Here is a 20,614-nt window from a genome sequence, read left to right as displayed (position 1 = left end):
CCAAACCAGGGATGTTGCGAATATTCGCATCCGCATCCGCGGAACATCCGCATTATTTTCAACATCCGCATCTGCATCCGCATCCGCATAAAATCGATGCGGAGCATCTGCATGATGCGGATGTCGACCAAGTCGGTAACAGGAACGTATCAGCGGCGGCGCCGCCGGCGTAAGTGCTAGGTAATTTCGTCATTATATATAACGAAATCGTCTAGATCCCGAAAAGTCAGCCTAGTTACTGTTTATTAAATAAAACGCACCTATATTCTTGCTCAAATAATAAACGTTTCGTTTTTTTTTAATAAAAAATGCTAAAAATGTAATATTTGACGTTTTTTAAGTACCAAATCTTGACATTCGCATCCGCGGATGTGAGGCTTTAAATATCCGCATCCGCGGACGTCAAAAAATCTGCATCCGCAACATCCCTGGTCCAAACTTTACGAAATTTACAAATAAGATCGACAATATCAGTGCTTTACGCGCGTTTACCTAAACGTCCTTCAGAAAAAAAATCATTACCAATTTAGTGAGTCTGTTTTCAAAAAAATGATCTACAAAAGTGCAACATGGGAAGACGTGCGAATAGAAACCAGTACTTGTTATTTCTATTAGGTAGCAAAAAGTGTAGAATTTCTTCGTCAAAATCTATCAATTTTACATTTTTGCGACTAAAATCGATAACGGCCTCTTAAGTATATATTAATATTTTCAGTGTTTATTATAAAAGTGGACACCTGATTTAAAATTAGAAACGAGAATAATCGAGCTAGTCTACCAGTCAATGCATAATATAAGAGCACTTTCAGACAATTCAAACCAGACTTACTCTAATATGAAACTTTTCAATACGACTATTCCTCGCTGATTGTACTAATGGTCCATCATTCGGACTTTGTTGTTGATTTTTGATCGACTAAGTACTTGGTTTGTTTGCTGACTTGAGTCTCTGGTGCCACCCATGACTGTCTATAACCTATTTTAGGAAATCATTTACTCAACTTATCTACTCTATTATAAATAGGTACACTGTTAGTATATTGCACACTACTGTTACTATTTTAATTTAGTTAACCAGTTACCAGAAACCTTTTCTTGTCTTAATCTGTCCTAATCTTTACAAAAACTGTTGTTTTTACTTGTACATTTCCCCTCAGGTTGTCTTAGCGATTTTTTATAGAGGTGGTCATCCTCGTGGCCACCACGCCGGCGCTGGCCAGCAGTGGCAACCCCCCCGGCCGTCATCATAGGCCCTCTGCCTAGACAGTTACGGGGACCGCAGTTTTATACAGGTCAGCGGCATTCCTGTGCCCTCACGCGCCCGGCCCGAAGGCCTCATCCGCGACCGCAGCCGTCCGGCCCGAAGGCCCCCCTCCAGCACACACTCGGATGAACTCTCCCTCATTGAGAGGACACCCTGTGCGGAACCCCCTCAACCCCCCCACGACAGGACATTGGCAGCACCGGTAAGGAATTACTTGAAAATCAAGAGATTACTTACCGTTGCCCCCGGGGCGCACCGTCCAAGAACCCTTACCTTTCCCTTACAATCTAAATAAATATAGATATTTGTCGTAACGAGGCAGGGTATGGTGTCGTTAGATCCTCTAAAATCTCAAGTCTAGCCCACAAATCAAGTCTACCAACATGCCCTTTTGATTTAGCTGAAAATCAACTCAGGGATAATGGCTTTGGACATTGACATGTCATGAACATGGACTTAGGCTATGTTACGAAAATATGCGATGCCACTGAACGGCAGTGCAGTTTCAACAATCTGTCCTTAATCCTAGTTCAGCCGTCGGGTTACCGCGCCAACTGATTGAAATTTATGGCTGTATCGTAAATATAAGGAGATTACCTCGCCCGTCGATTTAATAACGGACTGCCCGCTACCAAGTGCGAAGCGGAGTGCGAAGAATTTCGTACATTGACCGTCGCACCTAGGTATTGACCAGCGCTACGGTGCAATCAAAACCTGATATTGAATTTCATAGAAAATAGGTTGCCGTGTTCTAAAACAAACTATATTTCAGACGAAAGGAGACGCCCCCATTACCCTCTCAGGATGTTAACATTAGGTACCTAAAGAAAATATTTTTAAGCAGTTTGATATACATATATGTTAAGCTTATTTTTTTTAATCATTTCGTTGTTATAAATTGCGTAAGGAGCTTTTAAAAATTTGCATAGAATTTGTTTTCAATCCTCTCTTATTTTAATAATCAATAAAGTCAAACGAAGGTGCATAGCTATGGTTAATGTAATAAACTGTTTAGCAATATTTTCCATAATGTCAGTTTCCAGGAAGGAATCGGGAACTACGTTTGTATGGAGAAGCATTTCCACGTGGTGTCAATTTTCACTCTTACCAACACCAACCTCAGAGCGTCCTGGGTGTCGATCCACTAAGACTTTTACATTTGATATATTTAAAGGCCTGTGCACACCGGCTGCGTGTGCGTGACGTGCTCGTGCGCGTGCGGCGTTGTAGTATACAGATCCTTATGAGAGACGGCACACCGCTTGCGTGACGTGTGCGTGTGCGGCTCCAACATTTTAGCGCACGCGCACGTCCACGTCACGCACACGCAAGCCGGTGTGCACAGGCCTTAATAAGGCGGTCATATCTTCATAGATATTTTGACATTGAAGATGGCATCTCCACACTGTATTATTGATTGCAAATGCCATGGAGCAGCTTGGTTCGACTCTATCAATCCTAATTTATTTGTCTTGCGTAATTAGATCGGTATAAAGCTTTTTACAAATTAAATTTTTTTGTTGCTTATTACTTACGGCAGTAGATATGATGCGTCGGTGACCAATATCTATGTCGTGATAGTCAGGCCCAGATTTGACTAAAGAAGTATATTTGGAAATTAGAATTTACGAGCTAAATTTATGTCGGCAGCCGCGGCGTTATGTATCCCATAACTTGTCTCGTGTTGCACGCATAAAAAAAAACGGGAGAAACACATAAACCTACGTTATACATATATGTACTTATACATGATGTTCTCATGTAGAGTTCGTGAATGTGCAACGGTAGAAAGATCGAGAAAGTGTGAGCGTAAATTTAAAGAGATTAGGCAGGCTATTCGCAAGACATACTAAAATATTGACTCAGGCAAAAAAACCAGCTTAAATTTACACTAACTTTATGAAACACACTTAGCGCCACTTGCGTCATCCTACTAACCCGATGGTTAACCCGTTAACAATTTTACACTGGGTTAACGGTTAAACGGGTTAAAGTTAGCTTAGTTTAGTTAGGTTGTTGTAGTTGTTGCGTTGCGGATCCTGTAGTCAAAATAATACTTCAATCGAAGTTCATTATTTTCGAGATAGCGAAAGAAATAGAATTATGACACAAATATAAACTTACGATGTGGATACTAAATATGATGCAATATACAATGTAATAGGGAATATTATGCGAAAATCTGCGTAGGGGGCGCTACTACCACGATCCATCACAATCTGGGGGTCTACCGCGAAACAATAAAATCGAAATTTCGGTATTTAACCTCTCTATCACTCTTGCATATTCGAGCGATAAAGAGGCAGATAACTAAATTTAACTGTTAACAAACCGCCTTGATGCATCAATGTCATATTTTATTGTCTGTCAAACCTTGTCAAAAAACATTTTAAGGCACAGTATGTATAAGTTACTCTATGGTTTACTAGCTAGCTTAGTGCTGCACTCTGGGGGCAGAACATTGCAGTAATACCCCCTATTGATACTTAACAGATAACATAACCACTGACAAAGAGGTTGTATACAGAGCTTCCTTTAGATTGTATAATATCCGTGTATTTTACGAGAGCCTTATGTCCAGTATATATGTTTCCTCGACACATTTCTCAGAATAGTTAGTCGCGTATGCAACTTTCTCTCTCAAAGATCACGATGCGCCTTTACTTACGCAACCTAAAGGTCTGATCATACTTGTTTATACTTTAACCTCTCACCTTATAGGGTATTTGACTACTAGTCAGTCAGTTTCTTTTTTCGAACTTCCAAAACGATTTTGCCACTATGGAATTTATGTGAAACACTAGCGTGTGACGTCACAATCAAATTACCTACTCTTTATAGTTTTATACGGGTTTTAAAATAGAAATTGTGCCTAAAAATAACTGCAGTCTACGCTTCTCTATTAATCTTCTGGTGCTTTATTTGATGCATGGTGCAAAATAATTTATTTTAAATACAGTCATATACCCTATTGGCTGAAATTAAAATCTTATTTGTTTTTTTCATTTAAAAAGGGAAAGCCAGTAATTACTCTTTAAACACAATATCATAATATACATGAAAGAAAACTTTTGCGGCATATAGATTTGGAATTAAAAATTTTGTAAGTACCTAAAGTAACTCTACTTCGAATCGAATTATTTATAATAATAAATTATATATTAAATTTGAAAACAATTGAAGCATAAGTAGTGTTGGGTAGGACTCGAGTCCTTTGAGTCCTCTGCTTCAAGACTCGATTCAGTTTTTCAGACTCTTATATTTAAGTCTAAACTCGAGTTCTTTTCAACTTGATAGAGATCCGATCCGATCTTTTCAGAGAACTCTAGAGTAAGTAGAGTTCCATGGAGCATACTTTGTCCAATAAAAACATAATTAAATTTAAATAGGCAATAAACTTACACTTAAAAAAGTCTTAATCTAAAAAACTAAAACTACCAAATAAAAACTTTCGACACACACTAAACTAACAAGTAAATGAAGAAAATGAAAGCATCCTTAAAGCTGGTTGCATCTGCTGTTGCATACAAATCGTTGTTTTACCATTTCATTACACGGATTGCTTAATGGTGCATTTCCATTAGAGAAGATGGCGCAGCGAGACGAAACGGTATTTTTTGTTTTTCACAATAAATCTATAGGTATAAAACAATTGTTACAGATATTCACACGCCAGCCTAAACCGTTGAAGGTAGAACTGACTATAGGTACTTATATTACATATTCTTCAAATATTGTAAAACTAACAATACTATGCCTATAAGGCGGTGATTACGCGGTTGAAAGTTTTTACCATTACCACACGACACGAACAACGTCGCGGGCGAAGGCTAGTTTTATAGAAAAATATCTTTAAATAAGCAGGATCAATTTGCCAGAAACACTTGTAGTGCAAGTTATAAGGTATTAGTTTTGTAAGCACTTGGATTGGATGGATGGATGGATGAAAACCATTTGCTAAGTACTTATTGTACCGCAGTTACTACTATAGTAACAAAATCATACATGTAAGTTTTAAGCTTGTGCATATTTAATTTTCGACAGATGTTCAGTTCAGATGAATAGGTTTGTTTCCTTTTCTATTTGATATCATTATACATATGTATGTAATAAGTAAAGGGGTAGAAATGACACTAAAAATAAGAAGTGAATAAAACAACCTTCTGTAGTTCTTGAAGTGTAACAATAGCAGTACCAAGAGTACTAATATAAAATAGCTAGTTTTCTAGAAATGCCGAGTACCCTAACTAATGAAGACTATGTGATCGAGCCTTGAGGTGCACTTGCGTCACCAATATTGTGCGAACTTTCGATCATGACGCGTCGTGTGTTATTGCGAACTGCGGATGTTTCAGAATATTCCAGGATTTTACTAACTCATAACGTGATTAGGTACTTAAAACATTGCGCGCTTATTTAAAATGATGAACGTATGTCAATAATGTAAGGGTTTGTTTACCTATTTGCAGTATCGCATATTTCTTGCAGTGACGAAATTAAACAAATAATCGTGACTGTCGAAATGTTAATCTGAGTTCAACAGTTACGCTTTTGTATTTTTTTACGAATAATCGAACGAGCGAGCGAAGCGAACGAAGTTCTTACATTCAACTTTGAACGCGCGGCTGGCTAGCGGCACGTCCCGGCATTTCGATGTTTTTGAGCTGAAATGTCAGAAGATAGTTTGATACTCAATAACTAAAGTAAATTTGTACTAATTTAAATGAAATTGGGTAAACGTATATTTGAGAGCATTATATTTTAGTCATTAAATTATAAGCAGTCTCGATCAAGGAGTTATTGAGCTAGAAGAGCTTAAAAGGCTTAAAAGCTATTTGTGAGAGGTCTTGCTATTCTGGTCATCTTATTTGCAAGAAAGTATCGTCGAGTTTGGTATCAAATCAAAGTGCTCGGCTTGCACATTTATAATATTGTTTTAAATTTAAGTAATATTTTTTAATAATTATCAAGATAAAAGCGAAATAAAATAAACATAATACAGGTATTTGACATTTGACAAGAAACATTACGGCTTACCACAGATACAGTTTATTTTAATCTCTATGGTGGCGCATATTCATCAGTCAAGGGCTCCACAGACCTTGTAATAAATCGCATGTGATTTTCGATCCTTTGCCGACTAAGTACGTGCAACAAAATTAATCGCTCTATAGTTTTTGGTAAACAGCAAGTTCCCAGTTCGGGGTGAACTACTAGTTAATTAAAAATACATCTTATAATAAATCGCTTCAATTATTATTGATTACATTAATTTATTACCTATTTATATTAAATTGTGTCTGTAAAATATGTTTTTGCATTCTGTCTGCATTGGATCTGAAACAGAACTAAGCCTAAGATGAATGCTTGTCAAAATTGTCCCGGCGGTAGGTACAATGTCATTGTCTCTCCCGCAAGGCTCCGTTCCAATCTGGTTTGACAAACAATACATTTGCTTAATTGCTACTAGTACTAAGTAAATCGTATAGGTATAGTTAACAGATTGAGCTCGGTCATGTTGATTGGTACCTGACTGCCGCAGCGCAGGAGACAATTATCAACATCCCTATACGAGTAATGGGTGTGGCACCAAATTGGTATCACCAATAATGGGACGTATTTCTATAGGCAGGTAACCTGGTATCCACACATTCTGTGAAATATGTAACTTCTTAACATCACTTAACATTCTTAAAGAACAGTTTAACATTTTACTATAAACAAGAGTAGACGTTTCATTAATATCTGTCTGAATTAAGAACTAGAGTCTGTGCGCAAAGAGAAGAGTCATAGAATGTATTGGATCCCATACATTTCACGACTCTTCTCTTTCCACACAGACTCTACTTACTGGTAAGACAGTGCGCCATACTGTCCATGACTGGAGAAACAATCGAAACTTAAATAATGAATGGAATTAGTCCCATGACTTTTATTAGCATCTGTCATCCCGATATATGTAATAATATATGTTTTCTTTTCGTTTGGCGTATGTCGATGTACTCGTAATCATCATGATGTTGCCATCTTGGCTGGGGCACCTCAATAAATAGAATCATTTTGAAATAGGTGCGGTAATACAAATACAAATTTATTTAAATGACCAACATAGGTGTACATAGGGTGTTATGTTACAGATCAGTCAGTTTCACTATGTGGCGACTACATATATGATCTCATACATATATATGTATTTGTACAGTCGACGTCAAAAATATGATTACATTTTTCGCCTTATTACAAAGGAGTAAGGTGCAAAAGTGTAAACATATTTTTGACGTCAACTGTACCATTCTTATTCAACGTCCTTGTTTCTTCTATACAAAATTTACAAATACAAGGCATTAGGCTAGTATAAACAAGATAAATTCTTGGTACTCAAGAAGGCGAGTAGGTAAGCGCGTGTTATGCAACATTTCTTTACAAGTCTGTTCCAAAGTCGTTCACCTTTCAAGGCAATTGCACAAAAACTAATAATTTAACAGAAAACACAGTCAGTCGTAAGATGCCTTAAATTACAGAGTTTCATAATAGGTCGTGGCCTTAATTACATAGCACGTGAGCAAGTAGAAGGTAGTCGGCACAATAGGGTATTTGACATTTTTTTTATGAATGGTATCAATTGATCAGGTTTGTTTTTAGGATCAAATGTATGTATGGGACTCATTGTCTTAAAGCAAACAAAAGTCACAAATGATGGTCAAAGTCTGGCACCCGCACTATACTCTCGAAACGCTTCTAACAAAATGGCAATATCGTGACGTCACGATGTAACGTTAGAGGCCGTTTCGATGTATGGAAAACAAGGAAATTGCGATTTTGTCGGTGTAATATTACGTTTATTATGTACCTATATTGTTGGTATACATTTTGACATTGGAAATGTCTTTTCGTTCGCTCCACTCCAGTATAGGGTCCGATTTCACGAAAAAGTGCGATCCCCTTATATCTCGGAAAGTTGTGAAGATATGATATTAAAAAATAGGCTCAAAAGACGCATAATCACGAGAGCTGTAAGGTGCAAAAATAATTATTCGAGAACGTCAAAAACGAAAAAAGTTATGGTCGAAATAGTGAAAATAAAATTCAATCTTTTCCGAATTTTTGATGTTGGTGCTCGATAATTTGGAAACGAAGAATGATATCAAAAATTTGAGAAAAACGGCTCTGGACAATTTAGTCAGCTACAATTTGAGCCTAAAACAAAGACGATCGGGTTAAGGGTTTGCCCTGTAGCCTAACCTTAAAATAGTCAAAAAGTCAGAACGTAATTTTTCACATGACATTTATGACTTCATGTTTCGCAGAGTTCGTTATAGGTGTTTGTTGTGAATTATCGGGATTATGACGGCAGAATAACACTTGCACTGCGTGGGCTATCAAAATCGCTGCAGATTTTTCTTGGTCTAACTCTATCTATCCTGTTTGAGACGCACTATTCGACAATCTATGCATTCTTGTGGTGATGGAAATAGAAATAGAGATAGAGGTAGAGGTAGTAGAGGTAGAGGTAAATAAATAAATAAATATTATAGGACATTTTTACACAAATTGACTAAGCCCCACAGTAAGCTCAAGAAGGCTTGTATTGTGGGTACTCAGACAACGATATATATAATATATAAATACTTAAATACATAGAAAACAACCATGACTCAGGAACAAATATCTGTATCATCATACAAATAAATGCCCTTACCAGGATTCGAACCCGGGACCATCGGCTTCATAGGCAGGGTCACTACCCACTAGGCCAGACCGGTCGTAGAGGTAGAAGTAGAGGTAGAAATAGAGGTAGAGGTAGAAATAGAAATAATTTTATTCGTGAGCACAAACACAAAATAAAAACTTATACAGAGAAACATAAAAAAGAAAAAGTGCCACGAAATGGTCTCACCTCAGCATGTTGCTGGCGGCTGCTAGCAGATAGCTGATGCTGAACCCTGGCAGTACCTAGTGGAGCTCGGGTTTAATACAACATAAGCACACGCTGTTTTGGTCATCGGACTCGTCTCGATGAGCACTTAGGAGAGTAGTACCCAAGATAGAGCTGATGCTGAACCCTGGCTGTACCTAAAGGAACTCAGGTTTGTTGCAACATAGGCACACGCTGTTTTGGTCATCGGACTCGTCTTGATGAGCACTTAGGAGAGTAGTACCCAAGATAGAGCTGATGCTGAACCCTGGTTGTACCTAGCGGAACTCAGGTTTGGTGCAACATAGGCACGCGCTGTTTTGGACATCTCTCGTCGCGTCAAACTGCTTTCAAGAAAATTTCATATCTTGCAGCAAATGGGCCGCTGCCGATCAAGACTCGAGTGACGATAACGGCGATGTGGCTACCACTTCTCGAGTTGACTACGGATTTGCCGTGTAATAATTTTCTTGTACTTTGAACATTAATATATCCTGCTTATTAATCGAAAAATTAAATATGTACCTATCTATACTTATGCGCCACGGCGACAATTATTCAAACTTCGATACGCGTGTGGAAATTTTGCAATTTGTTTGTTCACATGCGTTATGTCCAGGATACTTGTGTTAATCTGTTAAGTTGTGAAGATATGATATTAAAAAATAGGCTCAAAAGACGCATAATCACGAGAGCTGTAAGGTGCAAAAATAATTATTCGAGAACGTCAAAAACGAAAAAAGTTATGGTCGAAATAGTGAAAATAAAATTAATTTTTTTCCGAATTTTTGATGTTGGTGCTCGATAATTTGGAAACGAAGAATGATATCAAAAATTTGAGAAAAACGGCTCGGGACAATTAAGTCAGCTACAATTTGAGCCTAAAACAAAGACGATCGGGTTAAGGGTTTGCCCTGTAGCCTAACCTTAAAATAGTCAAAAAGTCAGAACGTAATTTTTCACATGACATTTATGACTTCATGTTTCGCAGAGTTCGTTATAGGTGTTTGTTGTGAATTATCGGGATTATGACGGCAGAATAACACTTGCACTGCGTGGGCTATCAAAATCGCTGCAAATTTTTCTTGGTCTAACTCTATCTATCCTGTTTGAGACGCACTATTCGACAATCTATGCATTCTTGTGGTGATGGAAATAGAAATAGAGATAGAGGTAGAGGTTTGTTGCAACATAGGCACACGCTGTTTTGGTCATCGGACTCGTCTTGATGAGCACTTAGGAGAGTAGTACCCAAGATAGAGCTGATGCTGAACCCTGGTTGTACCTAGCGGAACTCAAATTTGGTGCAACATAGGCACGCGCTGTTTTGGACATCTCTCGTCGCGTCAAACTGCTTTCAAGAAAATTTCATATCTTGCAGCAAATGGGCCGCTGCCGATCAAGACTCGAGTGACGATAACGGCGATGTGGCTACCACTTCTCGAGTTGACTACGGATTTGCCGTGTAATAATTTTCTTGTACTTTGAACATTAATATATCCTGCTTATTAACCGAAAAATTAAATATGTACCTATCTATACTTATGCGCCACGGCGACAATTATTCAAACTTCGATACGCGTGTGGAAATTTTGCAATTTGTTTGTTCACATGCGTTATGTCCAGGATACTTGTGTTAATCTAAGAATAAAATAATTATCATTCAACGTTGTAGTTTTATTTTGTAACTTTTTCCTTATCCAGACTTTCTCGTCGCTCAGTGACAATATTTTTTCGAATTCCGTAGATTCATTTCCAATGTGCTCGATAGTCGTGTGAGGCACGATATCTGTGAATTTTTTTTAATAAAATGTAAGGAACGAATGGTATTTCTTTTTTCCTATTTGGAAATTGAAAAATATTTTTTTTTAAACTGACGTCTTGTAATTTTTTATTAATATCCCATATATTTTTTAAGTTTCCACATTGTGATAAATTCTTATTTTCTACGTATTTAACTAGATTTAGTTATACAATTCAACATGTGTCAACAACCCTATTATATGCAGAAGAAATATAATAGTAAACTTTTCAGATAATATCAAACGGGGTACCTACCTACATACTTATTTAAAAAAAAAACACCTTTTACTTATTTTTTACTAAGAACAAGGAGGACTTTAAAAAGTGTCAAGTAAATACCTATAGTAGTACTTTTTTCTGAAAACTCCTAAAACGAATTTATCGAACCTTAATATTATTTCAATCCAAGGTCTTCCAAATAAAAGTGGATTTTAAATAGGTATATCTATTCAACATAGATGTACCTATTAAATTCCATAAAAGTATAGAAGTGTGTCAAATTGTCAGTTAAATTCTGATTTCACTTCTTACACCTCGCAAATTTTCATGGTGTCTCACGGGAAAATTATAACTTCTTAAGCACCGGCGTTACCTTCACTCTCACCTCTAGGTACCTACATACAATTATATTAAATTCTTAAACATTATCCTTCGTGACACGACACCTGTATTTTTCCGCAAACATTTTTATTTCAAACACAACGCGGGATGACCCGTTCCGAAAGAAATAAGCAGTATGTTTATATGAACCCTTCGCGGACTCAGTACGTTTCTCGTTTGAATGCTTTGCGTCTTGTACATTACGCGTGGAGGGACCTGGGGGAATTATATAATATCTAGGAAAATAAATTATAAAGATTTGAGACTGAATGTTTGCTGACACAACTGGTTGGCTTCGCCTGTTATTCTGAACATGCTTGCATCGGACAAACATAACCTCTTTATTTTGACCAAGACGTGAAATCACGACCGATGAGAATTAAGAGAGAAATTTTAAGTTCGTGATAAACTTACGTAAATTTCTTCACGTGTGAGAGTTAGATAACTTTGTGTAGTATTTTAAGTTGAGCTTTATCCTAATATATTACATTACAATATCTTATTATACCTATAACGCAACCCAGTACCTAATTTTACTACGCCAGTAACAAGATTTACCCCAGCGCTGTATTCCCCATCAAATCCGTACATAAACGTTAATGGTTGCACCACACCGAGCAGGAACAAAGGCCTATATAATAGTGTTATTCTGGCGGACAATTTATCTGATGCTGGGCTGGAATATATCGACGTGTATAGACGTCCAGAGGCTGCTAACACATAGCCGGTGGCCGATGTAGTTGAAGTAACTTATGTGTTTTACCTCATGTAATACACAACGGAAACTCCATTAACTTCAGTCCAAAAGGGGATCTGCGTAAAATCAACATCATTTTCACCACATTTACCAGTAGGTACACCTAACAGTCATTTTAAGATACCTACACAGAAATTGTAAGAATAAAAAGAGGGCTCCGCTTTTAATAACTGAAACAAAACAATACTATGATGACATTGATGACACTCGCCATGGCATTATAGTCTTCATACAAACTACATCATAACAGATTTAAAATAAATAGAAAATGATGGGGCCTGCCTGACTGATAGATTACCCTGTTCAAGTTTAGTGTGTGCATCGATTTGTTTAATTTATTTTACATGCGCCATTGATCTCAACTTGTCGTAGGCACATAGATTTTCTTCTATGCTAGTTTAATTACAGGTGCTGGGTGGAATTTGTTTTAACTCGCTTAAATGATGAAAAGTAATTAAGGTTGTATGATGATATTTTATACATTTTCAAATTTTGATACTGAATTATGTTGTAAGTAGGTACCTAGTACCTACTCCAAACATAAAAATCAACTCATTTCTGCACTGCAATATACATAGAAAATATCACGCATAGAAAATTTCATAAAACATTCATCGGACTGGAAAATCGAAAATTTATACAAATGGAAACATTTATCTCAAACGAATTCACGTAACCGGTCTGTTCGGGAGGCAATTCAGTTCAACTATTGCATAAGTATTTTAATTACCCGGTCAGGCTTTGTCTGAACTGAAATTAAGCCGCGATCCGGACCTAGTTCAGACACACTAGTGGCACATTCTGCTTCGTCCACTATTGCGGTGTAAATATGCATATTTTTATAACATTACATACATTGCAAGGAGAAAAATGGAGTGCCCTATGTGGGTCAAACACAAAACTGTGTTCACGTCTTTCCTGTAGGCATACCTAAAACTTAAGGGCTATGAAGATTTATTTTCTTATTTAACCCTTATTCAAATGAAAAGATACTCCTTTTATTTGGATAAGTATGATAAAATCAAATCATTACCTACATGCACAGAGAAAACTTGTGTGTTCCTCAGAACTGTAGGTAGGTACGTAGTTTGAAACAAAATGTTTGGATTAAAAACGCAGTTGGAAAACAGGTGAATGGAATGGACCACATACCTACTCGTTGTTGGGGGTAGGCCAGTACAACAGGTTTTGAGCAATTATATTTGAGATAACACATCACATTGTTGATTGTAGAGATGCGCAAAACGCTTCACTGAATTGAAAAGATTGATTCATATCTCTCGCTCGCTGTATATCACTCATTTCGCTCACTTCGCTCAGTGGATCTGTAAACTATATTGTTCAGGAGTGAGTAGAGGGGAATGTCAATTAATTAGATACACACAGCCATAAGTGCGACCAAGATGGCGAATGACGCGATACGATCTATCCATGTTTTCCCGACACCCTCCGAATTCTTCCGAACCGCTCCGAAACCTATTCGCTTCGTCTCACTCGCTCATCAGTCTCATCACGCTCGAGCGGCTCATTCGAAACATGAGTGGGAAAGAGCGCTCAAGGAACACTGAGTTAGATGAGCGACTGAGCGAGTTGAATCATCAGTGAGTTGAAGAGTGAGCAAGTTCAATCAAAAGATATAGTTCATGTTTTGACCATAACAATCTCGGTTGAAATTGATTGTGATTGTGCGATTGGTTTCACCTCACGGTTTAGATAAAACTTTAGCCAAATCGTTTTGCAATTAAGTTGTGCTCATCAATCTACCTACAACAAAATAACTAACACTATTTGTAAATTTAATTTGCGTGCCCATTCAAAAGTATCGGCCAAAGAGAAATCGATCAGAATCACTGTATTTATTAGTTAGAATTACCTAAGTACCTAGATGAATTCGGCAATGTTTTATTTAAAAAGAAAGAAAATTACTTTTTACTTGTCCCTTCGTAGGTAAAGATCTAAATTGTAAACGTTTGTTGATCTCATCGATTGTTTACATTTTCGTCGTATATGTACTATCGAACACGAGTATTTTTTTGCTCGCCATTTTCCTTATTAAACGTTTATTAGCCGCTTTAGATGTGTCCCTAATAGAAGTTTTTCTTTTCAGCTTCGACCGGGACCAACCCTTCTCCTTCCAGATTGGCGTCGGACAAGTAATCAAGGGGTGGGACCAGGGTCTGCTCGACATGTGTGTCGGTAAGTTCATATTGTATATGTAGGAAAACGATCCCCAACGTCAAGCTAAATTCAACCTTATGTTATATTAACTTTATTGAAACTCATTTATCCTACAACAAATAAAAACTTGTTTTTAAATATTTTTCTCTACCAACGTTTTCCCAAAGCCATTGAATTGTTAACAACGTTTTGTCAGTTAGGTACCTAGTACTAATCTCTTCAGTGCAAAACCATACAGAGCCACTTACATAACTGCTGGACAAGTTTTCTAGACGCATCCCACTTCGAAATTAGTTTACTGACTGTACGGGATTGTTTGGGTGCACTTATAATATCAGATACAAATCCTGGGTCCGCAGTAAATTCTATATGGGCTGTTTTGGGGCTACTAGATGACAAAGTGCATTAATATACTTATTGTATACAGTGACGCATTCAGTACGGATGAAACAAGGGCATTGCATGATCAAAAAACACAAATTTTCGCTAAACATATCGTAGGAGTTGAAGATAGCTGCTCGCAGACAGGGCTAAAGTGACCAATTAGGCCAAAGGCCAAAAACAACGATTGATGTTTTTATCTAGACGTTGGTCTATTCCATTAGTATCTTAAGGCTCCGTCACACAGGCGCGTTTTGCGGGCGGCGCGTGAGCGCCGCTTTTACATATACGTGAAACCTGGTTAATTTGCACCTGGATAAATGGAAAACCTCAATAATTGCAACCAAAAGTCCGGTCCCGGTCCCTTGAGACCAAAAGGCCACTATAATTGAAATTTTGGAACCTCTATAATTGCAATTTAGATTTTAGTGCTTTTCGTAATTTTGCCTCTGTAATTGACCACATCGCAAATAAGACCTCTATAATTGACACTGTGCTAAAAAAATCCGATATTTTTGCTCTTCTTTTTACCTCTATTATTGAAACGAGTCTTACTTATTACCTCTGTAATTGAAATAATGTAGTTGTAGACAGCAGAAATATTTTAATAGCAATGATCATTTTATTTATAACTTCATCCAGAATTCAATTTATTTATTGGGTATCTATCACAGCCTAGCCAGCCAATTTTGATTAAATCAAAAACAAAGTATGCTTTTTACATTCTAATAAAATTTTCTTCTACAATTCAAGGGGATTTTAAAACCCAAATGATTAATAAGAAAATATAGCAGTAATTAATGTAGTGTAAAAGTACAAGTATAGACAGAAGCAATATATAGACCAGAAACCCAGAACGTAAGCGTGTAAATCTACTTTCAATGGTTATTTGCACCTCCATAAAATAAATTTGTCAGAACGCAACCTCTATTAATGAGAACCTCTATAATTGACACAACGATTTTTTGAACCTCGTTAATTGACAAGACCTGCTTAAATGAAAAACCTGGTTAATTGACAAAAAATGGCCGGTCCGTTGAGATTGCAATTATCCAGGTTCCACTGTAAAACGCTCATGCCGCGCTCACGCCCCGCCCGGAAAACGCGCCTGTGTGGCGGAACCTTTAAACCCTTTGCTCAAACCTATGGTCCTGTAATTGGCGCGACTAAGGTCAGGTAATTTTCTTGCTGTTCCTATTGCCTAGGGCAGCGGTCGGCAACCAGCGGCCCGCGAGCCTCCCTGGCTATTTTGTATGTAATATTGACAAACGACAATGTCTGCTAAAGTCACAAATATTACCAAAGTGCGGCCCGCGTCAACTTCGTTAACTACTATGTGGCCCTTGGCTGCTAAAAGGTTGCCGACCGCTGGCCTAGGGCAAAATGAAGCATTATCTTCTAATCCCACTATATCTTACACATTGAATTAAAATTTAAAAGAGATAAATAAATGTGCTAACCTTAAAATTCCAGGTGAGAAGCGTAAGCTGACCATCCCGTCCCACCTCGGCTACGGCGAGCGCGGAGCCGGCAACGTCATCCCCGCACACGCCACCCTCCACTTCGAGGTCGAGCTCATCAACATCGGAGACTCGCCCCCGACCACCAACGTCTTCAAGGAGATCGACGCCGATAAGGACGCACAGCTCAGCCGCGAGGAAGTGAGTACCCAAAACTAAAGGATTCTTAAGGCCGAACCAAGACGTGTATGCAGTGTGGTTGCAGCGTAGACACGCGCGTGGATATGCCAGTTGTAATGTATGGAGTTATATGTCAGCTCATCGCTGGGGCATCGAGTAAAGCGTAGGGCACGCAACGTAACCTATATAAGTTTTATGGTTAGGGCGGCGGTAGTGCGCGGTCGCCTGCTATAGTTATCGGATTGTGACGGAACAAAAGCCGATAAAAAAATAAAAAAGATAGGTGCACAAATTGCACAGCGACAGTAATATTATTAAACAAGCCACAATTGAATTCGTTACCGACTAGTCGGGAGTTCATCTTCAAGCGGTGAGTTTATAATGTAATGTCAGTATGATTCACGATAGTTTAAATTTAACTAGGTGAGTATCCAGTTAGCGTTCCAAGCCATGGACACAGACGGCGATCAGGAGCTGTCGAGAGAGGAGGTCAGTCGTGGTGGAGGGTGTCCTGCTCTTCTAAACTATGCACTACTGTGGCTCTTTGGGAGAATTGTATATAAAACGCATCGGTAGCTACTTATTACAGAATCCCGGGTTGATACGGGCCCTGTACAGATGAGATGAACACTCTTTTTAACAACGAATATTTTACTCATACTTGCTAGGCAGATACAGATCATAATGTCCCTTGCCTAAAAATTGTGACAACTCGGATGCTTCCAGGGTATGGAATGTTTAATTCGTATTGATTTAGAATTATAATCCTAGTCCACGCGCATGTTATATTACATTACCCATATGACCCACCCTTCTTTGTAAGTAGGTATCGGGACTTCAAATCACAATGCCTTTATCCGCATCAGTTAACGTTCCTTGTCTTCTAGACTTCTTTTTTCGCATTTTCTTCTTCGCCTACTTTGTTAGCTTCTTATTCTTAGCTGTTGATTATTAAAGCTCCAGTTTACAAGATAAACTTGTAAAAGTTAAGGATATTTACAGTCAAAATCTGCAGCTGTAGTCCAGTTCTTACAACGCATGGCATGACCAACTTAACCAACCAAACCTGTCTCTAATACGGCTTGCAAATCTTAGTGTTTATGCACAGGTGACACTTTGCTATTTGTATTTGGGGGCCTATGATAATATGATATAAAAAAGAGATGTAACAATAATATTGGTATAAATACGGCCAAGTGCGTAGTCGCCATCAAAACAAACAAATGTAAACAGAAAATAATATTGCGACGTACTGTTTGCACTGTAGAACTTATTCAAACTTCTCTATATATTATAAAATGCCTATGTCCGAATCCGAGTATGAACTTATAAATAATGATCGAATGCTGCTTGTATCGATGTATCGAAAATATTAGGTCTTGGTCTTATCATTGTTTGATAACAACTAGGTACTTACTTCATTCTGAATATTATTTCAAACTTCTGAAAAAGCAAGAAAGTCTCCATTCGTAAGTAGGTATTGCTTGAACGTGCAGCATAACCCTCGTTTTGGTCAGGATTAAAAGAGATTTTGGGACCTGCAAAAAGTATAATAAAAAGCAAATGTTATTCAAATTCCAAGCTACTTTTAAATTACTACTACTACTACTTATAAGAGCTCTTATCGACGACCACATTAGTCTAGAGTGTCTAGACTACCATGTATTTTTTTAATTCACTAGTTATCAAACCGGAATGCATATTTGTTATCAATGGTATTTATTTTATAAAATAGTAGACAACTCCATGCGTATTCCCAGCGTGGCCGTAATTATATCGTTCGTTAAACATCCCAGGGGTCCCTAGAATTGCAGTTATTCGATTCCCAATTTGATGTTGGTACAGCCTATAATGAATATACTTAAGTATGAATCGTACACACGATAGGTACCTAATCGTAATATCTACTCGTACATCTGTATTTACTAGAAGTACATAAAGTACATTGCACATAGTATGTGCCACATACTAGTAGATGTCACATATGAATAATTGAAGTAAAAATCACTATCACTACACTTTATAAAACAAAGTCCCCCGCCGCGTCTGGCTGTTTGTGTGTATGTATGTTCGCGATAAATTCTAAAACTACTGAACGGATTTTCACGCGGTTTTCATCTATCAATATGTAGAATGACTCTAGAGGAAGGTTAAGGTGGTTCTGTTTAACCCGTACGAAGCCGTGGCGGGTCGCTACATTGTGTACATTTATTACAAAACCCCATTTCTCCCTTTTACAGGTGAGCGAATATCTGAAAAAGCAGATGACCGCCAGTGAAGGCGCCGAAATGAGCGAAGACATTAAGAACATGCTCGAGAGCCACGACAAGCTGGTCGAGGAGATCTTCCAGCACGAGGACAAGGACAAGAACGGCTTCATCAGCCACGAGGAGTTCTCCGGACCCAAGCACGACGAACTCTAAACCAGTACATCAGTAGAACCACTCAAAAGTTACACCGACCATCCTAATGCCAACCTAAAAAAATATGCAGCTGAACTAAACGAAATAAAAACTATTAAAAATAAGCGTAACGTGAGTGCCAAATAATTCGGACATAATTTTTGTAATAGTGTAACTTAAAAAGTGGTTATATAACTGTACAGGTTTTGCACGGAGTAGGTAAATCGACAACGATATGGACTGAGAAATATCATACCGGCAACGAGAAACTGTTATGTGACATGCATATTCGTAGACGATTTGTATTCGCAAACGTAATGGAATCGATTTGAACTGTTGTCTGATAATACGATGGTTTATGGACCAGAGCACTATTGAGATGGCTCATTGCGTTTTATAGCGAACTATATACTTTTTGTGTAATGAGTGCTTATACTCAATTAGTGTATCTAAATTAAATCTAGGTAATCCTACTTATGTACCTTACCTTAGATACAAGAATACTTACATATCAAAAAGTGAAGTTGCATTTTGTCGGTTTTTAATCCGTGCTTATAGGTAGACTCTGAACATCTGAGCTCTCCGCTGAACATTCAGTATCTGTAATATACTAATATAATAATTATATTATTCTACATTCCTAAGCTGGGACGTTGATATTTTTATATATTTAATTTTCTGTTTAATTTAAAACATTGGCTAACCTCTTATCTGACAAAAAGGTGTTCGCTCTATTAAATACTTACTCTCCTTTGACGAATAAAGGTTCCATCACACGGGCGCGTGTTCCGGGCGGGGCGTGAGCGCGGCGTGAGCGTTTTATATGTAAAAAGCGGCGCGCCCCACTCACGCGCCGTCCGCAAAACGCACCTGTGTGACGGAGCCTTAATACTGTATGAGAATAGGTAAAGCTCTATACACAATAATTTAAAAATAACGTTACTTTTTTTATAAAGTTATACATGTAATTGTAAAAATCTTGTTCTTCTTATATGTTTATTTTGTGTGAGTCATTTTGTAGCTTGTTAAATCATTTTGTACTTAGTTTATTTTTGTTAGAATGTGAATTTGTTGTAATAATGTTAAGGGTACATTTATGAGTCAGTAAAATAAATTTATTTTTTTCTATTTTCTTTTTAAGTACTGATGTTTTTATTTTATTACCTATCTGCATTCAAAATTATGGCGTTGTTTTATTGATAACGTCTGTGTCAATTATATTTAATAAATGTCTATAATTATATAGCAATTTAGTCTGCAATTTACGTGATTAAATTCATGTTTTTGTAGTCACATCTTGTGTCTGTAAATGTTTCCACCTTAATAATGGAACGGTAGACATTGCAATGTAACAGTATAAAAACTGTACAATTGTTACTTCCTGTCACAACTGCTACCAGTACTTAAACTAATTGAATGTTTTCCGCTGTTGAATTAATGAATAAAACATATTTATAACAAATACTGTTGTTTTATATTAACCTCAAGTTCCTTCAGACCCGTAACCCTCCAAAGAAATAAAGTTATCAACATAGACACCAATCATTTTTTGTCACTACTAATCACAGGCCGCTCCTCTCATCGACTTGGGAGGGCTTTGTTCCCGTCGGAATCGTAGGGTGGACAAGCCTCTTAAGTTCATACGAACTCTATTGACAGCTATTAAAGTTCAAA

At 37.5% G+C, this 20,614-nt stretch overlaps 1 protein-coding gene across 2 annotated transcripts in view; it reads left to right on the top strand.

The window, feature by feature from the left end:
- The window catches only part of LOC134804129 (FK506-binding protein 2), an 84,020-nt gene extending 63,618 nt beyond the window's left edge, over nucleotides 1–20,402 (top strand). The window contains exons 2-5 of one of the 2 annotated variants that reach the window (XM_063777073.1): nucleotides 14,447–14,535; nucleotides 16,372–16,559; nucleotides 16,962–17,027; nucleotides 18,779–20,402. In XM_063777073.1, the coding sequence (XP_063633143.1) occupies nucleotides 14,447–14,535; nucleotides 16,372–16,559; nucleotides 16,962–17,027; nucleotides 18,779–18,961 (526 nt within the window). In that variant the 3' untranslated portion in view covers nucleotides 18,962–20,402. The remainder of the gene's footprint in view (nucleotides 1–14,446; nucleotides 14,536–16,371; nucleotides 16,560–16,961; nucleotides 17,028–18,778) is intronic. The other variant, XM_063777072.1, reaches the window with a different exon arrangement.
- Nucleotides 20,403–20,614: the final 212 nt, after the last annotated feature.

This window comes from Cydia splendana, chromosome Z (assembly GCF_910591565.1).
Source record: "Cydia splendana chromosome Z, ilCydSple1.2, whole genome shotgun sequence".
In the NCBI taxonomy this organism is placed as follows: Eukaryota; Metazoa; Arthropoda; class Insecta; order Lepidoptera; family Tortricidae; genus Cydia; species Cydia splendana.
The sequence above is the reverse complement of the archived record's forward strand: the minus strand, read 5'-3'. Positions and strand labels throughout refer to the sequence as shown.